General features: G+C 50.5%; 1 protein-coding gene across 9 annotated transcripts in view; it reads right to left on the bottom strand.

The window, feature by feature from the left end:
* The window catches only part of LOC134071219 (mitogen-activated protein kinase kinase kinase kinase 4-like), a 74,131-nt gene that overhangs the window by 8,561 nt on the left and 43,070 nt on the right, over window positions 1-22,500 (bottom strand). Inside the window, exons 10-22 of one of the 9 annotated variants that reach the window (XM_062527848.1) lie at window positions 21,156-21,331; window positions 20,780-20,852; window positions 19,596-19,806; window positions 17,835-18,014; window positions 16,925-17,011; window positions 12,385-12,519; window positions 10,968-11,192; window positions 8,732-8,835; window positions 8,065-8,195; window positions 6,683-6,780; window positions 4,103-4,272; window positions 2,412-2,529; window positions 1,254-1,511 (exon numbers count right to left, since the gene is read on the bottom strand). In XM_062527848.1, the coding sequence (XP_062383832.1) occupies window positions 1,254-1,511; window positions 2,412-2,529; window positions 4,103-4,272; window positions 6,683-6,780; window positions 8,065-8,195; window positions 8,732-8,835; window positions 10,968-11,192; window positions 12,385-12,519; window positions 16,925-17,011; window positions 17,835-18,014; window positions 19,596-19,806; window positions 20,780-20,852; window positions 21,156-21,331 (1,966 nt within the window). Of the gene's footprint in view, window positions 1-1,253; window positions 1,512-2,411; window positions 2,530-4,102; window positions 4,273-6,682; window positions 6,781-8,064; window positions 8,199-8,731; window positions 8,836-10,967; window positions 11,193-12,384; window positions 12,520-16,924; window positions 17,012-17,834; window positions 18,015-19,595; window positions 19,807-20,779; window positions 20,853-21,155; window positions 21,332-22,500 lie in introns of all 9 variants that reach the window. The other 8 variants (XM_062527853.1, XM_062527847.1, XM_062527849.1 and 5 more) reach the window with 8 other exon arrangements.

Here is a 22,500-nt window from a genome sequence, read left to right as displayed (position 1 = left end):
CATTCCTACACTCCTCCTCTCATCACATCATCATTCCTACACTCCTCCTCCTCATCACACCATCATTCCTACACTCCTCCTCTCAATCACCAGTCATTTGTCTTTCCTGTCCCCCAAATAGAAATAAGGAAATGGATGGAATGAGATGCTGACTTATGAGTGGATATTAAAAGGAAGCGCTCAAATGGAATTAGTTGAGTTCTAACGTTAGAAAAGCGGTTAGTTCAGCCATTCATTTCCACCAGGGCACGTGCCACAAGCTGGTAAAATGGTGGGTAGGAGTTACAGGCAAACTGTTTTAACACCCCCACACACTAATGTTTCCTAGTGCTGCTCCTCCTCTATTCTTAAGCTGCACAAACTAATGCGCACACAGAATTCAAAGACGCAGTCTTAGATTCTGGACATTACACAGATAGCTAAATCTTTATACTCCAGCTGTTCCAAGTCCATCAACGTCTAGCCTGCCCTGAGATGTAGAGGGCAAACAGAGGGCATAGCCCCAGTAGAACCCTGCTCTGTCCATCAGGTCTAGTGCAGTGGTGGAGATCGCCCCAGTAGAACTCTGCTCTGTCCATCTGGTCTGGTGCAGTAGTGGAGATCGCCCCAGTAGAACCCTGCTCTGTCCATCTGGTCTAGTGCAGTAGAACCCTGCTCTGTCTAGCGTCTAGTGCAGTAGAACCCTGCTCTGTCTAGCGTCTAGTGCAGTAGAACCCTGCTCTGTCTAGCGTCTAGTGCAGTAGAACCCTGCCCTGTCCATCTGGTCGTGTCGTGCAGTGGTGGGCATAGCCCCGGTAGAACCCTGCTCTGTCTAGCGTCTAGTGCAGTAGAATCCTGCCCTCTCCATCTGGTCTAGTCCCAGTAGAACCCTGCCCTGCCCATTTGGTCTAGTGCAGTAGAACCCTGCTCTGTCTAGCGTCTAGTGCAGTAGAACCCTGCTCTGTCCATCTGATCGTGTCGTGTCGTGCAGTGATAGAGAAGTGTAGCAGCAACAGACAGACACAAGAGCAGAAAGCCAGAAGAAGAAAAAGCCGTTTCACCCCAAAAAAAGCCGCTGATCTGAGGTCAGCTTCCATGTTTGCAGCTCAAGACAGATTAGGGGGGTTAGGAAGGCGACTTCAGCTGGTCCTAGACCAGCAGCTACAGCAGGGACACACACACAGTCAGTTAGCCAGAAAAAGACCCAGCCCGTGCAGCAGGAGGAGGTGGAAAGGGAGAAGGGGCGAAACTACGGCACGCAGAGGGGGACATACCTCGCCGGCAGCCAGCTTGTCCAGGGGGGCGAGGGGGGACATGGAGGGGCTGGCGTGGCTGGAGGCGGAGGGGGAGCTGGAGGCCATGGAGGCGTTGGGCGAGTGGTGGCTCTGCTGCAGCAGGTCGGGCAGCAGGTGGGCGCGGTGGCCCGCGTAGCCGTTGCGCTCGTGAGGCGAGCCGCCCAGGGCCCCGGGAGCCCCGGGAGAACCGGAACCGGCGCCGGCGGCCGCGGCCAACCGTTTGAGCTCGCTCGCGCTCTGGAACCAAGAAAGAGTCACACAGCAGCTCTGAACCAGGGAACCAGTGGAACCAGGAAGGTCTGGAACCAGGGCCTGGACCAGACTTGGCCCGGACTTGACCCAGAACTGGGCCGCACCACAGCTATGGGGCGCATACCTGCCTACGCCACTGATCTATAAAGAATACTTGGATAGACTATCTCATTGTTGCTGACCCATCAACAATGAAGCCAATGGAACTGTCCCAAGTGGTCCCATAATGGCGGCGTGGTGTTCCAATTCCATTGTTGCAGAACGGCAACATTCTTTTACTGTCTTTTACTGTCTATGCATTCCTATGGCAAGTGGTCCCATAATGGCCGCCCCCATGTAGGCTTCAGAATTTTGACGTAGATGCTCTATCCAGGTATTCTTTATAGATCAGTGGCCTACGCTAGCTGCCACTCAACTGCAGCTGACGCGTCTCTCGCTGGTTCCAATTGGTGGTTGTCTGAATGCTTCATAAAGCCTCACTGAGGCAGGAACAGGAATTAATAAAGGGAAAGAACTCTCTAGGGATGTATGTGGTCCAAGGCTTCAGTGGGTTTAACAACAATGTTTTGGTTGGTGCTGAAATGTGGCCAGCATTGTGTAACTGAGGCCTGGCATGGCATGGTCCTTATTTGGAGATAAATAGAGGAAACTACTCTGAATTGCACCATCTGTGCGTGTGCTGTGGATCCAAATCAAATGGTTCTAGAGCTTTCTGAACTCAAGGAGAAAAGGGTTTGAACAGCAATGAGACAACTCAACAAATGAGACACAAACAGAAGGGAATGAATGAACAAAATGGCAGAACATGAGACTGGTGAACAATGAACTAAAATAAAAGGACATTAATTCAACAGACCAGGTGACCGAAGTTATGCGAGCAGTTACCTGTCGGACGATTAAAGTGCCGTCTTTGCAGGGCGTGGTGGCGGGGTCGCTCTCCGTCTCGTCGTGGACGATCATCGTCTTCACAGACTCCGTCTCACCGTTACTGAGTTTGGAGGATCTACAGAGAAAAGAGAGCATGCGTTTCAACAGGAGCAGCCAATAGAGGTGCTCTTCTCCTGCTCAAGACTCAAGACACAGACCCCTCCCTCTTGGTGAACCCAATCCTACACAAGCCCTACTATGTCTTAAATATCTAATCTAACACAAAGCCAGCATACAAGTATGTCCAGAGTCAACCACTGATGGCTTCTCCTCTGTAGGCCGCAAGTGCACTCCAGGCTGGGCCTCGTAGTGCAGTGGAATAGGCCTTGTAGTGCAGTGGAATAGGCCTCGTAGTGCAGTGGAATAGGCCTCGTAGTGCAGTGGAATAGGCCTCGTAGTGCAGTGGAATTAGCCTGGATGCCAGACCGAAGTTTAGCCCCGCCTCCATTCTTTTTCTGCAGGGAACTTCGGTCTGGCACTGCTCCGTTCAGCTGCTACTATTCGAGATACAGATCTGTTCGGACCAATCACATTTCACAGGGCGGGCTTTACGTGATGATTGACAGATGAACAGCAGTGACGTTCACGGCTGCATGAGTCCTCGTTCAACGAGTTGGGTGTGAGACCATGTTCGCTTAGGTTGATTTTGATTGCAACAGAAACGCTATGGCTATGAATGCATAATTTGTTCATGCAGTTTGGCCTTTCGTATATCTTAGCTATTGAAACGGAGGTTTTATCACGGATTCGCACAACTATTTCTGAACACTTAGACCAACGAGGATATGTGGGAAAACTTCAGTTTCACTTTCACCCAGTTAAAACAGCATGTTTGGGTGATGTTGTTCCCGTTTGTTTAAAAATGTCTGTTTGCTCGTTGGGTTAACGACACACTTCCCCAGCTGTTCATTGCATATACAGTTTGAAGGAATTATTTTTAAAATGGGTGTTTAGGATTAGGATGTTTTCCATAGCCTACCCTGCTACATATTTCTGTCTTAGATTTCGCAGATACTGACAGCCAATAACTTGTTCTGTTTGGTTTGGTCTATCCAATGAGTGCAGAGCTATCCCCCCCGCACTGTATCGGTTGAATCACGCCCCATAATCGCAGCTGAATGGAGCAGTTTCAGACTCATATTCTGATAAGAATTGAGTATGACGTCGTCAGGCTACAGTGGAATAGGCCTCGTGCACAAAAAGCCCTTCCAGTCGCTCATTTATTTCCGGTGGAGCGTTAATCGTGTCGTACCGGCATCTTGTGTTATATTCTGCTCCTTACATCTTCACGCCGACATTGAATATGTTGTTTGCCCAATAATACAACCCAGTTTGCCCAGTTATAATTAACAAACGCATGCTTCCTTATTGTGACGTGCTGCTGATTCACAAAGTACAATACCCGACAGGGTCCGCGTGGGCACTTTACAGTACATAATAAGATAAGACACATAACAGGAATAAAAACCCAGGCATAAGATACACACACTAAAACAGGTCACCAGAGAGCTAAAAACAGATAACCCTCAAAACATTTTAAAAGAGAATAAATAAAGAAAAGAGGAAAAGAATAAAAGGAAAAGTCCATAATGAGGAAGGAGGCATGGGGGACGTGGGGGGCGGAAGACCTGGGGGGATGGGAGACGTACCCAGCCCTGGAGTCCTCTGTGCCGGACGTCGACTCGTCGCCGGGCTCCTGGTCCACCTCCTCCTCGTCGCTGGTGCCCGAGTCCTCGCTGGACGAGGAGTAGTCGGTGACTTTGGGAGACGGCCGCACGTCGTCCACCGCCCGCAGCTCCTTGGCCAGCGCCGTCAGGTCCTGCACATCACCGAGACGGAGGTCAAAGGTCAAAGATCAAACACACACCACCTTACATCAGGAGGAACAGTTTTCACAGCTGAGCATTCACACAAGATAAGCATGGGCTAGGGACCATGGCCTTGGCAGGGTCAGGCTATTGCAGTTCTATATGTGCAATGGAGAGCTTACTGCTTCCTACTGGTCCCCAGCGTTCACCTGGCATTCAAATGTGACTATCCATCCTCAACATGCAGGTCTGTGCCTTAATGAATAAGCATTCCCTGAGCAGTGCAGACAGCTTCTGTGCAGACATCTTAAGTCTACATGTACAGAAATTCACTTGTCACAAGCAAGCTTCTTAAATGACAGAATTCATCATGAAATCTGACAGAGCTCGTCTGCAGTGAGACGATCGGATCCTGTCTGACGGAGCTCTGACGGAGTTCTGTGCATGTTGGATGAGGTCATGCAGTGCAGGTGAGGAGTGTCCAGGTTCAAGAGCACTAATCACGTAAGGCCATCAGTGTTCTAGAGCACCAATCACATAAGGGCATCAGTGTTCTAGAGCACCAATCACATGAGGCCATCAGCGCTCTAGAGCACCAATCACATGAGGCCATCAGAGCTCTAGAGCACCAATCACATGAGGCCATCAGTGCAGGTGAGGGGTTCTAGAGCACCAATCACATAAGGGCATCAGAGCTCCAGAGCACCAATCACATAAGGGCATCAGCGCTCTAGAGCACCAATCACATGAGGCCATCAACGCTCTAGAGCACCAATCACATGTGGCCATCAGGGCTCTAGAGCACCAATCACATGAGGCCATCAGGGCTCTAGAGCACCAATCGCATGAGGCCATCAGGGCTCTAGAGCACCAATCACATAAGGGCATCAGCGCTCTAGAGCACCAATCACATACAGCCATCAGGGCTCTAGAGCACCAATCACATACAGCCATCAGGGCTCTAGAGCACCAATCACATAAGGCCATCAGTGGAGGTCAGGGCCTCTAGTCTAGAGCACCAATCACATAAGGCCATCAGGGCTCTAGAGCACCAATTACATGAGGCCATCAGGGCTCTAGAGCACCAATCACATAAGGCCATCAGGGCTCTAGAGCACCAATTACATGAGGCCATCAGTGCAGGGGAGGAGTGTCCAGGCTCTAGAGCACCAATCACATGAGGCCATCAGCGCTCTAGAGCACCAATCACATGAGGCCATCAGGGCTCTAGAGCACCAATCACATGATGCCATCAGAGCTCTAGAGCACCAATCACATAAGGCCATCAGCGCTCTAGAGCACCAATCACATGAGGCCATCAGGGCTCTAGAGCACCAATCATATGAGGCCATCAGTGCAAGTGAGGGGCTCTAGAGCACCAATCACATAAGGCCATCAGCGCTCTAGAGCACCAATCATATAAGGCCATCAGTGCAGGGGAGGAGTGTCCAGGCTCTAGAGCACCAATCACATGAGGCCATCAGGGCTCTAGAGCACCAATCATATGAGGCCATCAGTGCAAGTGAGGGGCTCTAGAGCACCAATCACATAAGGCCATCAGCGCTCTAGAGCACCAATCATATAAGGCCATCAGTGCAGGGGAGGAGTGTCCAGGCTCTAGAGCACCAATCACATGAGGGCATCAGCGAGCACCAACACAGGCCCAGTAGCCAGCAGATGGGCAGTGAGTGGGTCAGTGATGTGGGACGGAGGCGTCACCAGCCGGGCTAACTGCTGACCATGCAGCAGGTGAACTGTACTGCTCTCAAGTGGCGGTGCACAAGCTGTATACATATTATACACGTCCTCTGTTCAAACAAGCTTACCACGTCGCCCTACAGGAGATATATACACAGCCATGGGCATCCACACACGCAAACATGACACAAGAAACACAAGAAACACACATGTCCACACTTTGAGATCTGCTAGCACTTTGAGATCTGCGATGTAAAGTGCATTATAAATCAAATGTATTATTATTATTACTACATGTCAGGCAGTCTAGGCTGTGCCTCTCCCCATTATATACAAATCCCCATTAACAAGTGTCTCTGCTCTTGGCTGTTTTCAACAGGCCTTTAAATGGCGCACAATATGCATCATACTTATCATAGGACAACAGGTCACATTTGGTCATAAACAAAGTTAGACATACTGTACAGTTTTTTTTGTCATCGTCTCAGACTAGGACTCCTACCCTTGAATCTATCTATCTATCCTTAACTAGAGCTGTTCAATAGTGTTGAACGGAGTAATTATTTTGTTTTTGAAACTCACCCTTATCTAAAGTTGTTCTATTTTGTTGATATTTAATTAATTCCTTTGTTGTTTTGAAACTCACCCTTAACTAAAGTTGTTCTATTGTGTTGATATGTATTTATTGATTAATTTCTCTAATTATTTTGTTTTGGAACTCACGGCGGGGCGAGTAGGTCGGGCGAAGTCCTTCTTCTCCTCCGACTTCTTCCCAGCATGCTCCGGCCGCTGCATGGGAGAACCCTCAGACTTGGAGGACGCTACGCACAGAGACACACCAATATTACACACACACACACCCATATTACGCACACACACAGCGACATTATACAAACACACACACACACACACACACAGATCAACATTACACAGACACACACCAACAATACACACAACAAGACGAGGACAAAGGTGTGTGAAAAACAGCTTTCCCACTTTGAGAGAGAGTGTGTGTGTGTGTGTGTGTGTGCATGTGTGTCTGTGCACATGGATTTCTGAGTAAGAGTGTGTCTTCGTGAGAGTGAGAGCAAGAGAGTGAGAGCGAGCGCAAGCTGGAGTGTGTGTGTGTGTATCCGTGCAGGACTCACAGCGCGCTCTGAACTTGTCTCCTGAGCTGTTGTGGCCGGTGGTCTGGGAGCTGGAAGTGTGTGTGTGTGTGTGTGTGTAAGCGTGTATCTGTGCAGGACTCACAGCGCGCTTTGAACTTGTCTCCTGAGCTGTTGTGGCCGGTGGTCTGGGAGCTGGAAGTGTGTGTGTGTGTGTGTGTGTGTGTGTATCCGTGCAGGACTCACAGCGCGCTCTGAACTTGTCTCCTGAGCTGTTGTGGCCGGTGGTCTGGGAGCTGGAAGTGTGTGTGTGTATGTGTGTGTGTGTGTGTATCCGTGCAGGACTCACAGCGCGCTCTGAACTTGTCTCCTGAGCTGTTGTGGCCGGTGGTCTGGGAGCTGGAAGTGTGTGTGTGTGTGTGTGTGTGTGTGTGTGTGTGTGTGTGTGTGCAGGACTCACAGCGCGCTCTGAACTTGTCTCCTGAGCTGTTGTGGCCGGTGGTCTGGGAGCTGGAAGTGTGTGTGTGTGTGTGTGTGTGTGTGTGTGTGTGTGCAGGACTCACAGCGTGCTCTGAACTTGTCTCCTGAGCTGTTGTGGCCGGTGGTCTGGGAGCTGGAAGTGTGTGTGTGTGTGTGTGTGTGTGTGTGTGTGTGTGTGTGCGCAGGACTCACAGCGCGCTCTGAACTTGTCTCCTGAGCTGTTGTGGCCGGTGGTCTGGGAGCTGGAAGTGTGTGTGTGTGTGTGTGTGTGTGTGTGTGTGTGCAAGACTCACAGCGCGCTCTGAACTTGTCTCCTGAGCTGTTGTGGCCGGTGGTCTGGGAGCTGGAAGTGTGTGAGTGTGTGTGTGTGTGTGTGTGTGTGTGTGTGTGTGTGTGTGTATCCGTGCAGGACTCACAGCGCGCTCTGAACTTGTCTCCTGAGCTGTTGTGGCCGGTGGTCTGGGAGCTGGAAGTGTGTGAGTGTGTGTGTGTGTAAGTGTGTATCCGTGCAGGACTCACAGCGCGCTCTGAACTTGTCTCCTGAGCTGTTGTGGCCGGTGGTCTGGGAGCTGGCGGAGCCAGAGGAGCTCCCGCTGCCCGGCCGAGGGGCCAACTTCTCCACGCGCTCCCACAGCAACCGGGGCTCCGCACTGCTACACACACACACACACACACACACACACACACACACACACACACACACACACACACACACACACACACACACACACACACACACACACACACACACACACACACACACACACACACACAGAGAGAGAGAGAGATTTCATTTCTCATTCCAGCTTCATAGCAGACCTCCTGCACACAGCAGTCTGAACTCCTCAGCTCCCTGCTGCTCAGACCCTCAACCCCACGCATGACACTTCAGCATTCCCAAATGACACTTCAGCATAATGACACTTCAGCATTCCCAAATGACACTTTAGCATTCCCAAATATCTTGAAGACAATTGGGAATGCTGAAGTGTCCTCAGAGGGCAAATGCTAATAAATACAGAATTCAGACTGGGTGAACCCTACGCTTGTAGGGTAGGATTACCGGTAAGCGTAAGATTACTGGTCAATCATATACCACGATCCAAACATGAAAAGCAGCTTGAACAGAACACAGTGCAGCACATCCTTTCAGAAAATAATCAAGGGAAGAGGATTGTTCCGGTACCTTCCAGTGGTCCTCTGTCCTGATTGGCTGGGGTGCTGTCCGCCCTGGTGAGGCGAGTCTCTACGCGACAGCACCGGAGATCTGGACGTGGTCCGCACAGGAACCTTCCGGAGACACACACACACACACGTTAGTCCCAACACATAATCTAGAGTGGTGCGGCATAAGGAACTCATATGGCCAACACACACAGGGCCCAGCCCCCCAGAGGGACATGAGCAAGTGACTAGTGATGGCCAAGTAAAGGAGAGTACTTCACAACAGCAGAAGGGGCCTCTCATGTAAAGTTTATACGTCCTCCTTCGCTCCTCGGGCGTCGATCCTCACTGATCTACATAAAGAAAGATAGACGAAGGGATAGACTATCGTTGTTGCCGCCCCATCATTCTTTATGTAGATCAGTGAGGATCGAGGCCCGAGGAGCGAGGGAGGACGTATAAACTTTACACGAGAGGCACCCACAGTCTTTGAGCTACAGAGACCAAATTACAACGACATCTGAAACACGGTAACCTGAACACTGTAGTGTTTTCCCACCCGTGTTCTGTCTGCTCACACTACAGAGGCTAGGTAAGACTGGACACAGCATGAGCAGAAGCTACTGGCTACGTGGAGAGGGAGAGGGGGGACTGGCTAATGTGGAGAGGGAGAGGGGGACTGGCTAATGTGGAGAGGGAGAGGGAGACTGGCTAATGTGGAGAGGGAGAGGGAGACTGGCTAATGTGGAGAGGGAGAGGGGGGACTGGCTAATGTGGAGAGGGAGAGGGGGGACTGGCTAATGTGGAGAGGGAGAGGGGGGACTGGCTAATGTGGAGAGAGGGAGAGATGTGGAGAGGGAGGCTGGAGTGAGTATTCAGAACAGAGACAGAAACACATACCAGCTCAATCCTGAACAGACACTTAAAAGTCAGAGCAGCGCAGCCTTGAGCAGATTACATGCTTTTCAGACATTTCATCAACAATATTGGCACTGGGATGCAACAGACTATCTCTAGAACCTCTCATATCTGGTCAACAGGCTGGGGACTACCTCTAGAACTTGTCATATCTGTGGTCAACAGGCTGGGGACTGCATCTAGAACCTCTTATATCTGGTCGACAGGCTGGGAACTACCTCTAGAACTCATATCTGGTCAACTTCTGGGGACTTCATCTCCACCTATCCTCCTAACACAACAGCACCGCTAGCTGACTGCAGTGCTACCGGTCTGACACTAGAGGGCAGCCCTTCCACTAGAGAGTCACTGGGTGGCCTTCTGTATGCTTCCCAGAGCTACCAGTGCTACCATACTGCTCACCACCAGGGGCGCTGCAGTGCTATCATAATCATACCCTTTCACACTATAATAATAGTAGTAATAATAATAATAATAATAATAATAATAATAATAAGCTTCATTTTATAGCATCTTTCATACACAGAATTCAGCCCCAAGTGCTTGACATTTGGAACACTTAACACAATAATAGAGAAGAAAATACTAGTGATACATTTTGAGGCTAACACAGCAAGTTGTTGCAGCATACAAAGGCTTTGTTAGCAAATGCTTAGGCCCCGTTGATGCTGACTCTAAGCAGTTGGCTTTAGTATGTTCTTAGTATTTGTTGTGATCATATGAATTAATATACAGACATTTAAGGAACACAACGACCCGAAAACTGGCAGCCTTAACACTTAACTTGGGGTACTACAGTGCTACCCTACCGTTTAACACTGGGGTGCTACAGTGCTACCCTACCGTTTAACACTGGGGGGCTATAGTGATGCCATACCGTTTAACACTGGGCGGCTGTAGTGCTACCATACAGTTTAACACTAGGGGGCAGTCTAACTAAGGCCTTCCACTAGATGGAGCCACTTTGGAGTCCTCTGACTGCTTCCCAAAGCTCCCAGTGCTAACATACAGGGGCGCATTTCCCAAAACTGAAGTTGCCAACTAAGTTAGCAACTTGGTTGCAATGCAATATCCCATTGCAATCCAACTAACAAAGTTGCTAACAGGTTAGCTAACAGGTTAGCAACTATGGTTTTGGGAAACGCACCCCTGTTTAACATCAGGTGCCACCATACTGTTTGACACCAGGGGAAAGCCCAACTAATGCCCATCCACTAGGCGTCACTGTGGCGCTCCCACCCAGAGGAGAGAGAGAGAGGGAGGGAGGGAGGGAGAGCGCCCTCCGGTGGCGGGAGACGGCAGCGCAGGCCCTCCAGCGGTGCAGCAGCAGCTCTGCTTACCCGGGGGGGCACCTCCTCCTGGCCCTGCGGAGGCTGGGGGGCGTGGGGGGGCAGCGGAAGGTCAGTGCGGGGGTGGTGCGGCTGGTGGTGCTGGCTGGGGTGGTGGGGGTCCTGTGAGCGCAGGTGGAGGTGAGACAGACTGGGGATGGGGTCGCTGAACGAGTGCGAGCGAGCGACAGGGGGAGCGGCGTTGCTCTTAAGAGCGGCCAGCTGGGACCACTGCACCTTACGGACAGGGAGAGAACAAAATGGAGGAGGACAGGGAGAGAACAAAATGGAGGAGAGGGGGGTGGGTGGGGTGGGGGGGTGCAGACAGAGAGACACAGCATGAACACACACACAGAGGAAGAGAGGTGATGCATGTATGGGATTTCGACACACACACACACACACACGAGCACCATACACGCACATACACACGAGCACCCACCACACACACACACACACACACACACACGAGCACCACACGCACACACACACACACACACACACATACACAAGCACCACACACACACACACACACACACAAGCACCATACACACACACAGGCAACATCAGAATGTCCCAAAACATGCTTCACAGTGGTTACACAAAGAGACATTTGCATACTCAGTTGTATGAAGCACAAGGCCTTGAAAGGTATCAGTGTACTGAGAAACAGCTCAGAGATGATCCAGGACAGAGTGGTCAGGAGAAGACAAGACAAGACGGCCGTGGCAGCCACATCATGCAGCTCGCAGTGAGGAAGTGCTTTAGTGAAGACTACTAGGGAGGCTACTACTACAGAGGAGGAGAATCAGGCTAATACAAAATAACCCGCCACAGCTACAGATGACTGGCCTGGTAGCTACTGTAGCTATAAGAATGCTTATCTGATGAGGTCATTTCCAGCTAAATGTCAATAATCTAAGTTCTGATATTATGTGGAAACATCAACCTAGGAAGTAAGGATGAGAGAAGGGTATAGAGGGGAGGGGAGGGTATGGGGGGGTATAGGGGGAGGGTATAGGGAGTATAGGGGGTAATAAGACTGAGTGGAGGGTATAGGGAGATAATAAGACTGAGTGGAGGGTATCGGGTGGTAATAAGACTGAGTGGAGGGTATAGGAGGTAATAAGACTGAGTGGATGGTATAGAGTGGAGGGTATAGGGGGTATAGAGGGAGTGGAGGGTATAGAGTGGAGGGTATTGGGGAAGTGGTGGGGATAGGGGGTATAGGGGGTATAGGGGGGAGTGAAGGGTATAGAGTGGAGGGTATTGGGGAAGTGGTGGGGATAGGGGGTATAGGGGGCTATAGGGGGGGTATGGGGGTAAAGGGGGGAGAGTGAAGGGTATAGGGGAGAAACAGATAGAGACAAACACAGTAAAAGGTACTTGGGGACCAACATGAGATGGGATGAGGGGTTGCCCTGGTTACCTGTGGTTCCATAGGCCTGTGCATGGCCTCGGAGTTCCCGTTGGAGAAGGGCTCGGAGCGAGGCGGGACCGGGGGCTGCTTGGGGGGGGCCGTCTGGGGGGAGCCCTGCCCGGTCTTTCGGAAGCGGTCGTCCGCCTGGACAAGGGGGGGGGGGGGAGAGACACAAGGAACACTGAGCATCTGGGAGAGGAAGATGGACAGAAGAGAGAGAGGGAGAGAGAGAGAGAGAGAGAGAGAGAGAGAGAGCACGGAGGAGGACGAGAGGAGGCGGAGGGCCAGTCCATGCCATGCTCCAAGTCAAACACCAGGCCGGACGCAGGGCAGCCGCCAGGAAGGAGGGACCACCACATACAGTACGCTGTGTGTGTGTGTGTGTGTGTGTGTGTGTGTGTGTGTGTGTGTATGTGTGTGTGTGTGTGTGTGTGTGTGTGTGTGTGTGTGTGTGTATGTATGTGTGTGTACGCTGCAGGGTTCATTCTCAGTTAGGAAAGGGTTTGTACTCGAGCCAAGTGCTGCACCCTCACAGTGCTCGCTAAGCGTGGCTGAAACTACTGACCAAGTATAGTGTGTGTGTGTTTGTGTGTGTGTGTGTGTGTGTGTGTGTGTGTGTGTGTGTGTAGGTGTGTAGGTGTGTAGGTGTGTAGGTGTGTAGGTGTGTAGGTGTGTGTGTGTAGGTGTGTGTGTGTGTTGTGTGTGTTGTGTGTGTGTGTGTTGTGTGTGTGTGTGTTGTGTGTGTGTGTGTTGTGTGTGTGTGTGTTGTGTGTGTTTGTGTTGTGTGTGTGTGTGTGTGTGTGTGTGTGTGTGTGTGTGTGTGTGTGTGTGTGTGTGTGTGTGTGTGTGTGTGTGTGTGTGTGTGTGTGTGTGTGTGTGTGTGTGTGTGTGTGTGTGTGTGTGTGTGTGTGTGTGTGGTTTGCTGTGCGTGCACAAGTGGATGGTCATCTGTGTTTTTCTCCTTTCAGGTAACTGGCTCGAGACAATGCAGTAGAACAGAGAGAACACACAGGCTCTAGGACACGACTCCATGCCTGACAAACACAGCAGTAGTCGGGGTGTGTTAAAGACGCAACAGAACTCTGCAGATGAAACATCAAGTGGACCCAACAGATGCGCTTACGGTTCACTACTTCTAGAACACTGTTAGATCGATTTTGTGTGTGTCCCAAATCGTGTTACCAACATAGATTCCCAAATCATGGACCCCAGAGGTGTTAATCTACCATAATAATCTACCTAAAAAGCCTTATCACGATTTAAAGGGACACTTCACCGATTAGCATTAAGCTTTATATCTTTAGAAAACCAGTCATGTTTTTGAATGGTCGTGCATCATTCCCTCAGTTTGCCTTGAGATGGGAGAAATACGGATTTCATTGTTGGACTTCCTGCTTTCAATGATGTAAAAATCATCATTTTACATCATTGAAAGCAGGAAGTCCTATTCATGGGTTTCATTGAAATCCGTATTTCTCCCATCTCAAGACAAACTGAGGGAATGATGCACGACCATTCAAAAACCTGTCTGGTTTTCTACAGATACAAAGTTTAATGCTAATCGGTGAAGTGTCCCTTTAAGGAAAACTAAAATGACATCAAGCAACAAACTATTTGTAGCCCAACTCCTGACTGACTACAATACTACAGGTGCACTAGACAAGACAGACACACTTCGCATAACCAGATGGGGAAGCAGAGGAGACCATGAGGTGATGAAAGCCCTGTACGCATGACTGGGGGTAAGACACTAGCATGTTAACTACCACCATGTTTCGGGGACTATCAGGAATTAAAACTCTTTCCAAAACCAAACAAAAATACTGTAAATTTTACTTTTGTAGAGAGTACTGTTAATAAAACGTAACAAAAAGACTGTTGCGTTAAAGGCTAAATTATTATAATTTCTATATAAGTGATTTGTATATTATTTGCTGTCTATCATTATTTCAAGGTCATGTCTCCAACACAAGGAGCGTAACAATAATTAGCGTTGACGAGATGTTTCATCTGGAGAGGGTTTAGTATCTGTGGAGAAGAGGCAAACGTTCAGCAAACGTTCAGCAAACGTTCAGCATTAAAGGCACACAGGAAGACCTCTCGTGGTCTCTTTCCGTCACTTTCAGACTGATGGTTGTGAGAGACGTGGGTTTCAAGACCTATTGAGGATTCTATTGTTTTGTTGTTCACGAGGGTGATTAATGAAACGCAAATGCAAAATGGATATTATGTAAAGAGAAACACATAAAAAAAAAATATGGAAAACTGTACATAAAGTAACAATACTGCAAACAGAGAAAAAAATAAAGAATAAAAAAAGAATAAAACCAAAACCCTTCTGCTCACACAACCACTGATTTGGCATGCCAACCTGCGGAGTCAAAGTGGCAGCCAAACGGAGGGGTGACTCGACACGAGCAGCCAGAAGCAGCAGGCAGCGGGGGGGCACGGGGGTCGGGGGGGCACGGGGGGGTCGGGGGGGTCACCTCTCCGTCCACGTCAGGAGTGGAGGTGGCGCCGTTGAGCTCGGCGGGTGGAGTCGGGAGGGGCAGCGCGGTCCGTTCCGGCGGCTCCAGCATCGCGGCGGGACTGGGCTCAGCGCTAGCGGGACTCGGGGCGTCGCCCGCCGCCTCGTCCACCGACAGCTCGACTAGCGGGGCCTCCGCAGCACCAGGGGGCGCTATCTGCGGGAGACCGGGCTCCCAGGAGGGACGGCGCTCTAGCGCTTTGGCCTGCTCGGCCAGGGGGCTCTGGGTCTGGGGCAGGGGCAGGCTAGCGTCGTCTGGGGGGGCGGGCTGGGGGGGACGCGGCGGGGCGTCTTTGAGGCGGGTGACGGGAGCTCGCGTCCAGTCGAGGGCCTGTTGCTGCGGCGACGGCTGCGGCGGCGGCTGCTGCTGCTGGAGGGAGAGCAGGTAGGCCTGTTCCTGACGCAGCTGCCTCTTCAGACGCTCCGCCTTGCGCTGCTCCTCAAGCTCCTTCCACTTGAACTCCTGGGGCACATGGGAGGAGCGCAGCACCAGGGGTCAGCCCATAGGGGGCGCCACCACAACAACTTAAAAATGGAAAAAGGTTCGCACACTTGCAATCCTTCTTTTTTTGGTTTTATTTTCTTTTCTCTAGCACAAGAATAACGTTTCGACCGTTTGGTCTTCTTCAGATTCCCTTCAGAACCTTTTTCCATTTTTATGATTTGCCCTTGTTCTGCACCTTGACCTGGGATGTGCACATTTTTTCCACTATAGCCACCACAACAACAACATGGAGACCACTGGACATGGGCTTGTCAGGGCAGACGGCAATCAAGAGTCTCTCGCTCTCTCTGGTATCATGCATTTTCAGGGTGAAAGATTTGAGTGAGGGAAGCTGGAAAGATTTGTTTTTGCTTTTACAGAGAACACATCTCAAAAGTGGAGACAAGGGGCCTTTAAAGACAATAGACTATTCGAGTATTCAAATCTTTCATTTAACTTCAGCCATTATTTGGGTGCACTTCTGTGAGAAACAGGTTGGGTTAAACAGACAGGGTTTTGTTGCCTGAGAAAAAGACACAACATCAAACAAAACAAAGGGATGTTAAGAAGAAAGAAAAGATGAGAAACCAAAAAGGTACAAAAAGATGACTTGTCTGGATCAAATGGATTATTTCTCTTTCTGTTCTTGCTAAAATAGACTCCTGAAAAGGGGACCGACAATAGTCTGGCTATCACCATGCTAAGCTAGTACGGGGAGTCTGAGCTTTATTTCTACTGCACGATAGGCATGCTCTTTCGGAGGAGGGACGGGACCATCGAGCTCTATTGGCATCGTTCAAATCATGACTTCGTACGCTTGGAATCGCTCGAATCCTTCGACCAATCAGACCAACGATCCTGTGCATCTTTTGGATAAGCTAGCTTGTGAGTGGAGGGTTCACCCAGCCTAGACCAACAAGTCAACACACCTCAAATCTAACCTCAGCTTCAGACTGCGCTTCTATGGGTGTCTAGTTCCTCTGGATCCTCTACTTTAGAGGCCCTGACTGGGGAGGAAAGGTCAGTGAGGCAGGGAGGGGTGGAGTCAAGGTCAAGGGTCAAGGGTTCAAGGTCAAGCGCTTTCCTGTCTCTCTGCAGCATTCCCTCATGTCCTCCAAACGGACCTGTTATTGTAATGGACCCAAACTCATCCTGAACGATAACACACACACAGGCACAGCGGGACACCTCCGTTTGGCCCCAAAGTCATTTCCTGACGACCTCATTACCTCAATTCCTGACCTGGGGGGGGGGGGGCGGGGGGGGGGGGGGGGGGCTACTTCTTCTGGCTAGTTGCCAAGCAAATCCTGCTTCCACAGAACACTTCGCTATCACAAAGCCAGGGCCTAACCTGCAGGGCCTCTAACCTACAGAGTAAGACTCATGTACACACACTCAGAACACGGTTTCCCACAGACGCCTAGAACAGAGTTGAACATCCGAGAGAAGACTGGAGAAAGACAGATCAGAGAGCAGAGCAGGGGGAAGAGAAGACAGGACGAGTGTGGGCGAGGGGGGGACGAGGGGGGGGTGCGTACCAGTAGCATGGCCTGCTCATGGAGGAGCTGCTGCTGCAGGATCTCCAGGTGTCTCTGCTCCTCCTCCAACTGACGCCGGATATACTCCTGCAGAGAGACACAGCTCACCTTTAACCTCTAACCTCTAACCTTTACTCATACACCAAACATGCAGAGTCAATGACTGATATAGGTTGTGTCCAGAAGTCAAGCGTGCACGCTGGATAGTACCTTCTTGTCAGTAGCGTCTTAGTTAGTTTGCTCCTCAGTGTGCGTCCCTACCTACATTTGGACAGCACTAACTAGTTGGCGTCACCTGACTCGGCGAGGTGGGTGTGTTGACGATTTGCATGTCGTGCGGAGCTTGACCTGCGCTGCGCAATGGATTATGGGATATCTGAGGGCAAAAAGATGCATCGATGCACGCTTGGAAATCACGCCAAACGAAGTACCCAACTAGTGAGAGCGCTTGACTTTCGGACAGTCTATTCTGACGTAACTTCCGGAAAATGCACACTGCCCAGCGTGCACGCTTGACTTCTGGACATAACCATACTCCTGTAGAGAGAGACACAGCTACCCCTTTAACTCTTAACCTTTAACCTTTCTCATACGCCAAACATGCAGGACCAAAGAGGGAACTCATAAACATAAAGTGTGTACACACGTATTAGGTAAAAGACCACGTATGGCATAAAATGAGTAAAGAGATGCCCTGCTGCCCCCTCTAGTCCCCACAGGTGTGTGTGTGTGTGTGTGTGTGTGTGTGTGTGTGTGTGTGTGTGTGTACACACGTATTAGGTAAAAGACCACGTATGGCATAAAATGAGTAAAGAGATGCCCTACTGCCCCCTCTAGTCCCCACAGGTGTGTGTGTGTGTGTGTGTGTGTATGTGTGTGTGTGTGTGCGTGCCTGTGGCTCGTGGCGTACCTGTGGTGGCGCACGCACCTGCTCGCGGTCGTTCCTCCTCTTCTCCTCGTCGGCTCTCCTGCGGTCGTCCTCCTCCTTGCGCCTCCTCTCCATCTCCTCCATGCGCCGCTTCTCCTCCTGCTCGCGCCTCCTCTGCTCCCGCTCCTGCTGCCGCCGCATCTCGCGCTCACGACGCTGTTGCTGTGGGCGGCCACCAGAGGGCAGGAGTGAGCACAGCACCAATGGAGCCCTTTAGAACATTACCTCACAGAGACGGGTGTTCTAATGTGTTCGGGTGAGCACATCACTAGTGCTCTTTAGAACATTACCTCACAGAGACGGGGGTTCTAATGTGTTCGGGTGAGCACATCACTAGTGCTTTTTAGAACATTACCTCACAGAGACGGGTGTTCTAATGTGTTCGGGAGAGCACATCACTAGTGCTCTTTAGAACATTACCTCACAGAGACGGGTGTTCTAATGTGTACGGGTGAGCACATCACCCATGTTCTTTAGAACATTACCTCACAGAGACGGGTGTTCTAATGTGTACGGGTGAGCACAACACCAAAGTTCTTTAGAACATTACCTCACAGAGACGGGTGTTCGTGTTCGGGTGAGCACATCGTTCTAATGTGTTCGGGTGAGCACATCACCAATGCTCTTTAGAACATTACCTCACAGAGACGAGTGTTCTGATGTGTACGGGTTGAGCAACTAAAAATGGGGAGGTACTGTAGGTAAGATAACTGCACCTATTCAATATGGGATTGTTGCCTCTCAGTCTGATAAAAGAGAACAAGCTCGACGACAGCAGGCATTACCATGAAAAGGGTCTGTCTCTCTCTCTCTCCCTCTCTCTCACACCCACAGCACACACACACTCACACACACATTACTGCTGGCATGTCCAGGCATGTTCTTGTGTTGTATTCTTGACTGTAGTCTTGAATATAATCAGATTTGACATACAGTAGTAACAAGGGTTTAATATTTCAGATTTAGATTTCTGCATCAACTGAGCTAAATAAAAGCTCCCATTTTCGGGAGAAATCCTGATTGAGCTTTATTAACTCAACACCCTCATTAGAAAAATATGTTGTTCAATAGTTTGGAAAGGACAACAAAATTTCAAAACGAACTACAAAGTCTTGTCATTTCGCCCCAAAGTGAAATAGAGAGGAGGCCAGTTGTATAAAGACTGTGTGTGCAAACTCCTAAATCTTTGGGCAGTTTGTGTGGGAACTGTCATTTAGGTTTAGCACCACACACACAGACTGGGAGGGGCCAAGCTCTCAAACAAATCAAACCTCTACCAAACACTGGCACTTTTACACTGTTAACAGTGAATGGGATAGACCACGGCTGTGTGTGTGTGTGTGTGTGTGTGTGCGCGCGTGTGTGTGCTACAGAAATGCTGACACACTAAATGTTTAAATGGAAACAGTTCATGTTTGAGATTTGGCTGTGGCCAGACCATAATTAATGGTCAAGTATCCTACATCAGGAGGCTCTGTGCTTGGTTGACTTCATCCAAGCAACAGTGTTTTTGTTATAATAATACATAATGTGTGTACATGATCTAGCACATGCACACACACAACACGCACAAACACACACACACACACAACACGCACACACACAACACGCACACACACAACACGCACACACACAACACGCACACACACAACACACACACACACACACATACATACACACTAACACAAACACACAATCACACACGATCACATCTACCACATGCGCACACACACACAAACACACCTCCTCCAGTCGCCTCCTCTGCTCCTTCTGCTGCTCGATGCGCTTCTGGCGTTCGGCCAGTAGTTGGCGCTTGTACTCCTCCTGCTCGCGGAGCTGCTGCTCCTGCAGGAGCTGCTGTCGCCTCAGCGCCTCCGAGCGCTCCTTGTTCTCCTGCTGCAGCCGGATGAAGTCGCGCCGCAGGGTCGACTCCCCCGGCACATTAACGATCGAGCTGCACACACACACACACACACACACACACACACACACATTAAGTGAAGTCACTCTGTCAGGGTATACTACTCAGCCCACAACAGACAGAGCTGCAGTCTAAAGTAGGGTTCAGACCAAAGATTCCCGACGAGACGAGCCGCGACGTTCTAAAACCTTGCGACTGCGACTCAACGTGTTTAATGCTCTGCGACGGCTTGAGACTGCCTGCAACTTCTAATTCACACCGCTGCAACTCAGTCTCGTCGCGTCGGGAATCTTTGGTGTGAATTGGGCTTAAGAGTAAGATGGATCATTCAGTGCTACATTAATCAAGATCAATAGGTGGACTGGACTTGATGTAGCCGCCTGCCGCCGTGTTAAGCCGACCGCATTACGTGGTTATTTCTGAGATTCTGATACACTTTCAACACAGAGTTGTGCATACGTCACGGCTGAAAACGTATCAGAATCTCAGAAATAACCACGTTATGCAGTCGGCTGCAGGCGGCTACATCAAGTCGAATCTCATTAATGAAATCATTTGTATGAGGGGGTGCAGGTGATGTGGGGCAAGTGAGGTTGGAGGAGGGTTCATTTGGGGCAAGTAAAATGGGGGGAGGGTGATTTGGGGCAGGTGAGGTGGGGGGAGGGTGATGTGGGGCAGGTAAGATGGGGGGAGGGTGATGTGGGGCAGGTGAGCTGGGAGGGTGATTTGGGGCAGGTGAGCTGGGAGGGTGATGCTGGGAGGGTGATTTGGGGCAGGTGAGATGGGGGGAGGGTGATGTGGGGCAGGTAAGATGGGGGGAGGGTGATTTGGGGCAGGTGAGCTGGGAGGGTGATTTGGGGCAGGTGAGATGGGGGGAGGGTGATGTGAGGCAGGTGAGATGGGGGGAGGGTGATGTGGGGCAGGTAAGATGGGGGGAGGGTGATGTGGGGCAGGTAAGATTGGGGGTGGGGGGGCGGGGTGATTTGGGGCAGGTGAGGGTGGGTACCTGGGCTCGCCCTCTGCTTCAGGGGGGTCCTCCTCTTCCTCTTCACTGCCACTGTACTCGTACTCCGTCTCATCTGCAATCACAAGAGGGAGCGAGACCAATCAACACATTGGATAGGAGAGGAGAGGAGAGGAGAGGAGAGGAGAGGAGAGGAGCAAAGAAGAGAAGAGGAGAGCAAAGAAGAGAAGAGGAGAGGAGAGAAAAAAAAGAGAAGTTTGTGTGTGTGTTCACAGGTACCTGTCTTACACCCATCTGTTTCCTCTGTTGCGGTCAGCCTTTGAGCAGTGTGTGTGTGTGTGTGTGTGTGTGTGTGTGTGTGTGTGTGTGTGTGCTTATGTGTGTGATGTGTGGAATTGTGCACGTGTCAGCCACTCACCCTTCTCGCCCCTCTTCTTGCGCGTGCGGTCGATGTGGTCCTTGAGCTGGATGCGCACCTGCCTCTCGTTGGGCTGGTCGCGGATGAAGGGGTGCTTCAGCAGCTGGTCCGTGGGGGGGCGCTGGGTGTAGTTCTTCACCAGACAGCCCTCGATGAAGCTGAAGAACTTCTTAGACCTGAGACACAGACACAGGGGGGGTCATACAGTGTCAGGACAGGGGTCCACAGAGTGCAGTTCTTCACCACACAGCCCTCGATGAAGCTGGAAAACTTCTTACACCATGTCCTTACCAGACGCAACGCAAGCAAACATTGACGGTAAACTCCGTTCAATTACATTGTTTCAACTGGAGTGTCCTGACTGCAAGTGACGCGAGCAGCGCGATGCAACACGACTTTTTGAGAGAACTTTTGTCGGACGCCGTGTTTTTATTTTCTTGCTGTTGCTTGCCTTGCTCTGCTATTTTGAATGAAAAATATGACTTAAAAGAAGGGCATATTTAACGGATTCAGTGTAGACCGACAACACTGACAGTCGCACTCTCAGATCTTGTGTCAGGCCCGAGACTTGAGACATAAGTGTCATAAAGTGTCATTAAGTATCATAAGGTGTCCTAAAGTGTCCTAAAGTGTCAGGACAGGGGTCTGAATGACAACAGGGCACTGGGAGGGAAGCTTATGGGACTGGGTGGGACAAGTGGATGTGTATCTGAGAGAGAGACAGAGGGAGTGACAGACAGAGAGAGAGAAGGAATGAAAGGAAGAAACAGCAAAAAAGAGAGAAAGAAAGTGAGAAAGAGAAAGAAAGAGAAAAAGAGAGAGAGACCAAGAGAATGAAAGAAAGAGAGAGAAGGTGGAGAGAGAAAGAAAGAAAGATGGAGGGAAAGCGAGAGACAGAGAGAGAAAGAGACAGCAAGAGAAGACAGAGAGAGAGACAAAGACAGAGAGAGATACTGAGCCCCGAGGGTGTGAGTGTCCCAGTGGCGTGTAGTGGGAGTGAAGTGGGGGTGCAGTGGGGACGCTGGCTGCTGTGTGTGTGTGTGTGTGTGTGTGTGTGTGTGTGTGTGCGTGTGTGCATGTGGGGACGCTGGCTGCTGTGTGTGTGTGTGTGTGTGTGTGAGTGTGTGGGGACGCTGGCTGCTGTGTGTGTGTGTGTGTGTGTGTGTGTGTGTGCATGTGTGTGTGTACAGTATGTGTGCGTGTGTGTGTGTGTGTAAGTGGGGACGCTGGATGCTGAGCTGATCTCATGGAAACTCTGAGCAGCTGCTTTGATGTGTGCAGGAGACAGTCAGAGCTCAGGTATGAGGTTGGCATGGCAACGCTCTGTCCTGTGCCCATCCCAGCG

The sequence above is a fragment of the Sardina pilchardus genome, chromosome 23, assembly GCF_963854185.1.
Source record: "Sardina pilchardus chromosome 23, fSarPil1.1, whole genome shotgun sequence".
Lineage (NCBI taxonomy): Eukaryota > Metazoa > Chordata > Actinopteri > Clupeiformes > Clupeidae > Sardina > Sardina pilchardus.
This window is presented reverse-complemented; position numbering and strand designations above follow the sequence as displayed.